Below are 11250 nucleotides of genomic sequence, written 5' to 3'. Positions count from 1 at the left end.
AATTACTTAAAACTGATAGGGTTTACAAAAAATATTAAATTTTGTTTATTTTTTATGTTATAGTAAAAAATGTTAGAAAATATGGAATAAATTATGAAAACCATAAAATGAAATTTTTTCCCCCAAAAATTGGAAATAGAACATAATAATAAATTTTTTTTAATATATAATATTTAATTTTTTGTGCTAATGACGATAAAAATCTATTTTAATAATCACAAACAACATATAAAACGATTTCAATTTTATTTGATTTATCTAATCTAATCTAATCTAATCTAATCTAATCATATAAATTTCAGACTAAATAAGTACAAAATGTTCGTCTTTTTCTCATTAATTTTTCGTTAATCACTCCGATATTACTTTAAAGTAAATACGAACTATATATAATTTAATTATTGGGCGAATCTTATTCACACTTGGATTTATGTTTGTCATCTTTGTGTGTGTATATATAAGTTATTTAAATTTTTTTAGAATTATAATTTATTTAATTAATATAATATTGTATTTTAAAAATGGAATATAAATAATATTATTTCAGTATTATACGAGAGTTGTATTTGATAGAAACACACCTTTCCCTCGCCAGCTGTTTCGTCACCGTTTCTCTCTTTGCCGTTGCTCTCTCGCTCTCTCTCTACAGAATTATAGATATACACATATATAGATAGATACACGGATATATAGATATAGATATATATATATATCTCTCTATTTTCATCACTCCGTGTTTGTGAACAGCACAAATTGAAAGAAGTCAGGATTTTCTTCCTCGCATTGGAGTGTCGACATTCTGTGATCCGATCTGCAAATATCTTTGGCCGCCCTCGGATCAGCATTCCTCGTTGCAAGATCGTAGCTTTTCGGGTAATTGAATTCCGTCCGTCGATTCTCTTTTGATTCATGCATTGCAATCTTTAAATTAATTTGCTGTCTGTTTATGGTTTTGTTTTAATTTCTCGTTTCCCATTGATGGGATTTCAAGTTTAATGACAAATTTGCATGTTCCTATGTGTTTGCTTGGTTATTGAATTTGATTTCCCTGTTACAGATAATTTTGGGGAATTGGGAATATGACGGCCGAAGCCGAGGTTTGTAATGGGGCGGTGTCTGAGGTGGCTGGGATTGAAGAGAAATCGGAATTCAAGGCCAGATCTTTCCAGGATCTTGCCAAGCCCGAGTTAAATGGTATTGGGAATCACGATAAAACCCATGATCCCGAAGATTCCTATGTTTTGGTGACCGATGTCGGTGACCCGAGTGCTGATGGTAAAGATGTGGCTGACGTGGATGGCAGTCCTCGGCATGAATCCAGTGCCCCTGTTGAGCTTTTAGGGATAGAATTGGATGCCCGGAACCGGAATCCGGATGGTGCGATTGCGGGGAAACATGTGAATGCTGAGGGTGAAGATGAGAGTTTTACCTTGGTGAATGGCAGTACTGATGTGCAATCGATTTCCTTAGTGGAGGGAGGTGGGGCCCAAGATACTGTCAAGGAGGATAAATGTTTGGAAGAATCGAGTGATCAAAATGGGAAAATCAATGTTGTGAATGGGGAAGAAGATCCCACATTAGCGGAGGGGGGCATTGGGAATGGGGCGAGTGCCGATGAAAATTCGTCGGTGGCAAATAGAGTAGTTGTAGGGGTAGAGGTCTCTGTTCGGGATGAGGATGAAATCCAAGACAAGTTGGTTGTTAACAAACCTGCATGTGACGCAGAATCTGAAATTAAGAAGGCTGAGGACTCAAATGGAAAGGTTGAAAAAAGATCTGAAGAAGCTGAAGTTGTGAAATTTGAGGACCAAAATGGGAAAATTGGAGTTCTGGCAGAGGCTGAACCCGATAAGTTTGAGGATCAGTTGATATCAGAAGCGAATCAAGAATCTGAAGTTCCGAACCTGGGAATGGTTGCAGATTCAGGAGAGGAAGAGGTACGCAAAAATTTGTTGTCACCCTCTGACAAACAGGAGACAGTTGAGGATGAGGTTGAGTCGGCTTTGGGTCAAGTAGCTATGCAAGATAAGAAGTGTGATCAGGAATCTGAAGCTCCGAAACTGGGAGTGGTTGCAGATTCAGGAGAGGAAGAGGTACCTAAAAATTTCTTGTCACTGTCTGACAAACAGAAGACAGTTGGGGATGAGGTTGAGTCGGCTTTGGGTCAAGAAGTTGCAGATTCAGGGGAGGGAGAGGTACCCAAAAATTTGTTGTCACCCTCTGACAAACAGAAGACAGTGGAGGATGAGGTTGAGTCGGCTTTGGGTCAAGAAGCTATGCAAGACAAGAAGTGTGATCAGGAATCTGAAGTTCCGAACCTGGGAATGGTTGCAGATTCAGGAGAGGAAGAGGAACCCAAAAATTTGTTGTCAACCTCTGACAAAGAAGAGACAGTTGAGGATGAGGTTGAGTCGGCTTTGGGTAAAGAAGCTATGCAAGATCAGAAGTGTGATATTGATCCTGAAAATGACGTTCAATACTGTCTGGATAAAGACAAAGTTGTGCAGAGTAATGCTGCTTGCGATGTTGGAACGTCCTGCGACGAGGTTTTAGAAGTTGAAGGCAACATTATGTACCCAGATGATGCTGTCAACTGTCGAGATGGAACTGGATCAACTCCCCAAATTAGTGTTTCTGAAAGAGAGACCGGGGCTTCTGGGGAGATCCAAAAAATATCAGCTTCAAGTGCCCAAGTTCAAAGGCCAGCGAATGAAGTTCAGATATCTGATGCTGAAACTGCTGGAGTCATCATATCTTCTTTACCTTCTGATGGTTCAGAATCTGAAAGTTTTGGGAATGAACCTATTCATCTTGACAGCTTCGAAACGTGTTCTGTCGATGGTGTATGCTCAGGGTCTGACATCAGGACGGCTGTTTCTAATGAAATGGAACCAATTTCACAAGACAGTGAATTAACGGCAGATTCTAAAGATAACCGTAACCCATCAGTTTCAGCAGTGAAATTGGAACCTGAAGCTCGTAATGCTTCTGGTGTGGACCATGTAGCTGTGACTAGTGAAAATGATGCCGCCAGTGGATTGGATGTTATAGGTAGTTTTGTTTCTGACAAAGGTGTATCCAACTCCTTGTTACAGTCTGCGGATGTCAAAGCCATGGTGGGGTGTGCCACTGGAATTGATGACGGGTCGTTGTTGGCCAAAAACGCAGACACTGGAAATTCTTGCAGCGTTGACATATCAATGGCTTCACCGGAGTCTGGTTCGGATACAGTCACGGAAAAGGATGTGAGTGGTGTAGCTGTGACAAAGCCGTTCAACTTTTTTGTCAGGACGCCAAGATATAGTGATGAAAAACTCCAAGAACAAATCAGGATTGCAGAACTAGAAGTTAACGAGAAAACAAAACTCAGGGATTCTATTCAAGCCCAAATTCAGGAGATAAGAGTAAGAAACAGACATATCCGCATATTTTTATTTGTTTTTTCTTTTGTTATTGTCTTAGACTGTTACGGGCTTGGGTTTAGAGTAATAGTGGGTTTGGGTTTACGGATAATAGTGGGCTGGATCCAAATGGGGTTAGTAGTTATTTTGGACGTGTTAAGAATAAAATGGGGTGGGATTAAGTTATTTTAGTAGGTCTGAATTTTATGACAGTTTCTGCCAGCCAGTGCTAGGGAGTAGGGGAGAGGGAAGATGTTCTGTTATGAATATTTTCTGCTCTAAGAAGCTGACTTTGTCGTTTTCTTTGTAAATCTTATTATTATTTACTGAATATAATTATCTTCTCGTGTATTCTCTTTTATTACTGGTTTTGTTCGTGTGTTGTGGATTGAACACAATTATAATTCATTGATTTTTAGGCCAAAAATCAGAATAACGGTATTGATTATGAATATGCCAAAGGTGAAGACAGAAGTGTAAAAAAGTTGATAAAGGAAAAGCGCTTGGAAATAGATTCTCTCCAGTCTGTTATCAACAAGGCCAAGAATGCAACATCTATCGAGGATTTGAATAGCCGGGTAAGAATTATGTTACCCAGTTGATTGTTGCATACACACCACACCACTTTCGTTTGTTTGTTTTTCATGTGGCTTTTGTGTACATAGCTCAGAAATAATCTGTATAACAACTTGTTTTATGATTGAATTCTATCTCTTGACAGATAAAAACTATTGAACATAAGATACAACACGAGACACTTCCCTTGAAGGAAGAAAAACTGTTCATTCATGAAATCAAGCGGCTAAAGCAACTCCGCGAACAATTATCCTCTAGCAATTGTAGCCAAAGTGAAATCCAGCAAGCTCTTGAACAAAGAGAACAAGCCGAGGAGCGGTTAAAGGTATGCTTACTTCACTCTTGTTGCCCGAAGTAGAGTTTGGGTTGGTTATTGCCATTGCATGTTCCGGTACTTCCTAGAGGGACCAGAATTTGTTTGGATAGTTCAACTTAGTGGGGATAGTCTGATCATTGGCGATCTCACCCTCCACCTCGAAATGAAAAAATTAACATTTATGTATGTTTAAAAAATTGTAGCTTTGTCTCCTCCAACCAAACTTTTGGATCAATTTTGCGACATGATGTCCTACTATGACATTTCTCTTTCTTTTTGTATAATTTTTTATACGGTAAGTGTATTGTATTATAATTTTAATGTAAAATTATCTGTATTTAATATAATATTGGCACGTATAGACCTTGAGGAAGGAGCTTAGTAATCTCAAATACACAGCCTCAAAAGCTCAAACAGCCTGTGATGAAGCAGAGGGTAAATACAATGTCGAAAATAAAAAGGTCAAGGAATTGCAAGCTCACTTCAGAGCTGCTGATGATGTTCGTCAAGAGGCATATGCTAAATTTCTGAGTCTATCTAAAGAACTTTCCCAGAAGGTATGCCCCCAATCAACTATGTAGTCTTTTACTTGTTTTGCCATAGAAAGTTGTGTGCACCTCACATAGACAACAAATTTACAAGCTTGAGACTAATAGTAATAATTGCATTTATAATTTCAAGCATAGCAATTAGAACCGTTATTCACACTAACAAGCATAGATGTTGTAGGTCTTGAGCATAGACCGAGGCACGATACTTGTTAAAGTGACACACGCTAATAGATAAAATGGTAAAATGTAAGTCAATTTCTCATCCCCAATATAATCAAATATGTACCTTACAAACAGCTGAATAATAATAAAATAAATTAAATAAACGTTAGTCTATTAGCAAAAAGATTATCTTGCGATTTTATTGGATTTCTTACCCTGCATTTAATACACACGTAGATGCATTGAACATTTAAAGTACAGAAAGGTTATGCCGTTATGGTTAACTCACATGCCTTATCGAAAGCATGAGCCTTGTCACGTGCTGATTGATTAGATTCGAGTTCCATGCTGGACATATACTATATTTTCACGAAAATGCTATCTCTAGCCAAAATAAGAGCATTAGAGAAAGTATTAGAATGATAAAGTATGTTGTTCTTACAACTTTGATACACCTTTGGATGATTTCGATATGAAGTTCTAAGATTATTTACAATACTTGTTAAGAGTGAACCGTGAACAGCTACAGTCAATCTAATTCTGTGGTAAAGTTTGGGCCTTCTAAATATTCTACACAATTTACATAATGGAATGGGAAGATTCTAGAATACTTCACTTTATCATCTTCTACACTATCCTACTTTTCATTATTGCTCTAGAATATTTTACATATTACAAGCAAGATAAGCTATATAACATTTGGACGCTACTACACCTTTCCAAAATGTCTCAATGCATCTTCTACATTCTGGGTAAGTCTTCACACTCGCACTTTAATAATTCGTAACATTAGAGACCTGATTTAGTTCGATTGAAGGCTAAACCATGATTGGACGTTCTTGATAAAACTAGCATCTTCCAATCAAGTACCGGTCCTCGACACTTGGCTTAGGTTAATGCACAAAGGCTGAGCCTCGAGCTTAGACACATTCCTTGTGGGCTTTAAAAACCGTGCTGATACGGATGTTAACTAGTTGTATCCCTGTATATTACATGCAAAGTTTTATACCATAAACATTTATTATCCTTTATTATCCTATGGACTTTTGGTTTAGTGGTACTGCATTGTGTTCCTTACCTTGTGTTCTCCTTTGTGCATCAATTATACTACGACAATTTCTCAAATTTTGTGGCCATTTGTATCTCAAACTTCTTAATTGCAGTTGCTCCAGATGTTACTCTTAGCTCCAGTTATAATGGCCTTCCAATTTTGACAGATTTAAAGCATTTCATGGCATTTGATTCGGGATGAACTATGACCGTTGCATATTTATTAAAATAATCAGTTGGAACTTGGAATTATTGTTCTCTTACTGCTATGTGTCAATATCTTGTTATATAAATTTTCCTCTTTGAACTGGATGCGATCCAAATGCATATCAAGAATTTCCTCTTCGGGCAAGTTATTTACTCCTAGAAATCAAAGTGAAATGGGGAAGATACACTGGAGAAAAGAGAACTTTTTGGCTGATAACTCTAATACTCTATTCATCTTCCTCTTGTTGCCCCCTGTTTCATCTTTCATCTATATCATAAACATGAGTCAGAATATATTTCTTGATACATTTTGAAGTGATTTTTAATATGTGTACCCGACACTGCAGAGGAAAAACTTCTTCAAGTTCAAGAATGATAGCACCACAGCGACTTATAATGCATTTACTGATGATAGGAAGAAGCTTTATCAGCGCTGTGTGAATGAGGTTAGTTTTGTGATACTTTCTCTTTTGACTCTGTAAATTCAGCTCTAACTTTGTAATGGCACGGCAATTCCATAGGTTGAAAATTTTATGGAACTCTGGAACGGAAATAATGAATTCCGAAGCGAGTATGTTAGGTTGAACACAAGGAGTACATTAAGGAGATTCGGGACTTTAGACGGTCGTTCCCTCGGCCCTGATGAGAAACCACCCATCCTACCTAGTTATGTCAGAGAGCGAAATGATAAAGTGGTCTCAGTGCCGGCCAATGTTGATTCGATATCTAAAAGTCCCCCCATGGAGCTGAAGCCAGAAGCAAAGATTGAAAATGTGAACTCAGATATTCATTCGATTAAGAAAGAGACAGAAAGCAAGGAGAAGACAGCGACCACTAGGGGACCTGCTAAATCAAAACAAGTGAACAGCTTGGCTACTGTTTCTGGCGTGGATGAGGAGAAGGTGGAGGTGCAGGAGGAGCCTATAAAGACAAAGGAGGAACTTGAGCTGATAAGGAAAGCCGAAGAAATTAGAAGAGAGAAGACTGAGGCTAATTTGAAAGAACAGCGTCGATTGGAGGAGATAGCGAAGGCTAAGGAAGCCCGTGAGAGGAAGCAACGGCGTGACGAGAAGGCGCAAAAGAGAGAAGAATTGAAAGCTAGGAAAGAAGCAGAACAAAAAGAAAAGGTTAATCAACTATATTTCTCATGTTTCTATTAATTTCTTCACGTTACTTTTGCCATTTTTCAGTATCATATGTGATATGGATCAGGGGTGCCAAAGTATCAGCTGTGATTTTTCTAAATACGCAAGCTCAGCCATCTTGTTCATCTCTCCCGAATTCGTGTGCCCTTGGCATAAGTAATGAATTTGATATTTTTGTTGACATATAGGAGAGGGAGAAGAAGTCAAGAAAGAATGAACGAAGAAAGGCCGGTACTTCATCTATCTCCACTTCCACGGATCTGCAAGATGATGCCAGCAGCATCACTTGTGTGGAAATTAGCAAGGAGGAAGCCTCCACTCAAGTGAATGACGTTTCAATTAAGAAGCCTAAAACGAGTCGTGTGATGGTGAGCAAGCAAAAACAGACGAGAAGCACGCTTCCTCCGTCTCTTCGCAACCGAAACAGGAGGAAATGGCAGCAATGGATGTGGGTAAGTCTTGTCAGCCTCGTTGTGTTGGTCCTTTTCTGGCTGGGAAATATGGGTGTGTTCTCTAGTGTAAATTCCAAGCTCCGAGGTTCTGGCTTCTAAGACTCTGCTGCTGAAAACATTTACTCTCTATTTTTTCTTATTGTTTTCTCGTTTTTTTTTAGATAATTATTTTTAGTAATATAAAGATATATGAGCTTCATGCAAACTGTACACTTGACAAGGGGTGATAAATAATTTTTGGTATTGGTTTTAGACCAGCAAAGTAATATTTATTTTAATTTAAAGATGGTGTTTTGCATGAACCGAATAGATGGATCATCAATCCTCTCTTCCCTATTTTATTACACATCATTCTCACTATTCTGCCGACATAATTTGTTAATTCATTTTGGTTTATGTGTATGTAACGGGGGTGGGGTTGGATACCACTTAATCTCGAATATGAGATTTTGTCCCAACTTTATAAAAATTATTATAATACTCTTATTAATATTTAATAAAATAATTAATGAAATAAAATATCGTAAAGGTCAAATGTGTGGTATATATTGGGAAAAAATTATTTAATTGTATATACCTCAGTTTTTAAAGTAAGTCACGTTGAGTGATAATCTTATCAAACGATTGTATCATGAATTTATAATAATGTTTTAATTTTTATGATCGTTCGTTTTTTAGTTGATATAAATTATAATTTTGTGATTTTATATGAATTGTGTCTATCTCTAAACAAAATTCTTGGGGTGTGCTTATTAGAGTGTAAGTGAATCGAGCTGGTTCACAGGTTTTTCGAATCGGTTTGATAAATATTAGGTTAGTATTCTAACTTATCGAATTTGAGCCGAACTCAAACATGTTCGAATTTTTTTTCTACTCAAACTGGACCTAAAACATAATAGAATTTGATTGGATTCAAAAATACTTTTGTAATTAATCATACAAGATATAAATTTAAGCGTAACCTTAAACGTACATACAAAATTTTCCGCCATTCAATTAAGCTCGTGTAGGCTAAGCCAGTGTTGTCGGGAATGCCAACTAGCTGAATCTTCTCATATCGGGTAATATTTTTTTTTAGTTGGAAGACGAACTTTTATATTCACATTATATATACTTCATAAATTAATTCAATTTGGTTTTTTTTCCCTCAAAAACAAAATAGAAAGTATAATAATTGAATAAATAAAAATAAAAAAGTAGGGGCATTAAAAAACACAGTATTAGTGGGGGCAAAAACTTTTGTGAGACGGTCTTACGGGTCGTATTTTGTGAGACGGATATTTATTTGGGTTATCCATGAAAAATATTATTTTTTATGCTAAGAGTATAACTTTTTATTGTGAATATTAGTAGGGTTGACCCATCTCATATATTAGGATCCGTGAGACGGACTCACATGAGACTCACTCATTAATGAGATGGGACCAGGGAGGTGTACGTACGGTGGGCAGATTAAAATGGTCCTATCTGTAATTGTACTTAGGCTCGATCCACCAATCACCGCCGAGGGACAGCTATTTTCAGTACAAATTATTATTTTTATGAATAAAAATAGTAATGTGCGATGCACTAATATTTAATTACGTGTTTATTATTTATTTGCAATAAAAAATATATTATATAAATTGTACCTTTGTACTTTACACGTTTTTCTTATTATTATTCCAAGTCAACTTCAGCTTGCCAATCATATATTATTTATTTATTTATTATTTATTATTATTATTATTATTATTTTATTATCTATAAGTATGATCATGAAAAGAGAGAATTTGAATAATATTTTAGAAACTTTTATAATAAATGCTAATATTAACAAAAAGTTATATATTTTTTCTGCTTTTATTTTATTCATCTGTGATTTCTTTTTAAATTGTTTATTTCTCTTCCAATTCAGTATTATCTATAATTATTATTAGTTATTAGTTATACATTGTATAAAAATAAATAATATATAATTTTTTATGCGTATAAACTTTATAACGATAACATGATTGTTTTTCAAACTCTGATTATTGTAAAATTTAACTCTACTTGAGATGATATAAGAACGTTGAATATCATAATTTGTATCAAACTATCATATTATATTTTATTATATTAATTGTAGCAATTAGTTAAGATAATTACTAAACTATTGAATTAGCATAATTGACTTTTTTTTTTTTAAAAAAAAATGATATCTTGTAATTATATTGTGAATTTGGTTTAGTGGTCAACTGGTCAGCCAGCAAACAAAAGTAAGTTAATATGAGTTTACTCAATATACATCCAAAGTAATAATAATCGTTATTACAAAAGGAATATTAGTTAGGTCAAAAAATCTTTAATTTTTATAATATAATAATATTGAAATATATATTATTATTTCTGGTATTATATTTCTAGCCTGTCCTTACATTGATGACAACGTAATGAACTAAAAATTATACATGCAATGCACAGTACTTTGTACTAAAAATATATTTTCATCTATCTAGCATAATGTTTATAATAATGTAGGATTTAGACAACAAATTATCGTTCTTTGGATGAAGAAATTAAAAAAATAAAAAAATTTATTGATCAATTATTGGATGATGAAATAATATTTATAATTTTTCATGAGAGAGTAGTATATATTTGTATTCGTGAAACGAGTTGATCATATTCATATTTAAAAAAAATATATTTATGACATAAAATAATATTTTTTTTATAAATTAGATTGGGTTTGAGATTTATATGACAGTCTTGATCGATGTGATAGTTTGATAAGAGTTCTTGTGTTGAAATTAATTGGTGCATGCATGAACATCATTTATATATGTTTATGGTGACACAGCCATCATCATTCATGCATTCGAGGTTGAGAAAAGGAGAAAAGGAGAAAAGGAGGAAGGGTGGGTGGGGGGGGTGGGTGGGTGCGTGTACTGTGCCTCATGTCATCTTTTCGGATAACTATTTACTTTTAGCACAAGCTGTACAGTACCGATGAATATATATTACGGGAAATTGGCCTTCGATCCCCCGCTTTTATTTTTTTTTGTTCAGTTCCTGTGTATTTTTTTAGTACCATATTTTTACATGAAGTATATCATATTTCTACATGAAGTGTACCACAATTTGTATGACATAGTACCACAATTTTGTGAGTAGAGAGTTAACCCAAAGAAATGTTTTGATTGGGGATTTTTCACCAACTTCTCCTATATATTATCTATTAAATAATTATATATATATATGTGTGTGTGTGTGTGTGTCTGTGTGTCAATTCAAAGAATATGATAGAGGCATTGATTTAAATTTATGTTTGTTGATCAAAATAATTTTAAGATTTAAATTTATGTTTGTTGATCAAAATAATATTCTTAAAATAATAAATTATTAATTTATCGATATAATGTCTTT

The 11250-nt window shown here is 35.0% G+C and overlaps 1 protein-coding gene across 2 annotated transcripts; it reads left to right on the top strand.

Annotated features, from left to right (window-relative positions):
• The first annotated feature begins 576 nt into the window (after window positions 1-576).
• On the top strand, window positions 577-8144 carry LOC140962077 (uncharacterized). 2 transcript variants are annotated; one of them, XM_073420929.1, is made up of 8 exons: window positions 577-873; window positions 1058-3404; window positions 3821-3979; window positions 4123-4302; window positions 4656-4850; window positions 6611-6709; window positions 6785-7390; window positions 7597-8144. In XM_073420929.1, exons 2-8 carry the CDS (start codon window positions 1080-1082, stop codon window positions 7957-7959), a joined length of 3927 nt encoding a protein of 1308 aa, XP_073277030.1. In that variant the 5' UTR covers window positions 577-873; window positions 1058-1079; the 3' UTR covers window positions 7960-8144. The 2 variants fall into 2 exon arrangements, with proteins under 2 accessions (XP_073277030.1, XP_073277031.1); XM_073420930.1 differs by having other exon boundaries at window positions 577-886.
• The last annotated feature ends 3106 nt before the right edge of the window (window positions 8145-11250 follow it).

The sequence above is a fragment of the Primulina huaijiensis genome, chromosome 16, assembly GCF_012295235.1.
Source record: "Primulina huaijiensis isolate GDHJ02 chromosome 16, ASM1229523v2, whole genome shotgun sequence".
Classification (NCBI taxonomy): Eukaryota; Viridiplantae; Streptophyta; class Magnoliopsida; order Lamiales; family Gesneriaceae; genus Primulina; species Primulina huaijiensis.
Note: the sequence above shows the minus strand (reverse complement) of the source record. Positions and strands in the feature narration are given on the sequence as shown.

Excerpts from the sequence above, each read along its gene's own strand:
- LOC140962077 (XM_073420929.1), top strand. The coding sequence starts at position 1,080 with ATGACGGCCGAAGCCGAGGTTTGTAATGGGGCGGTGTCTGAGGTGGCT. Across the intron at positions 6,710-6,784 it reads ATCAGCGCTGTGTGAATGAG|GTTGAAAATTTTATGGAACT; the intron begins GTTAGTTTTGTG and ends GCAATTCCATAG. Across the intron at positions 7,391-7,596 it reads AAGCAGAACAAAAAGAAAAG|GAGAGGGAGAAGAAGTCAAG; the intron begins GTTAATCAACTA and ends GTTGACATATAG.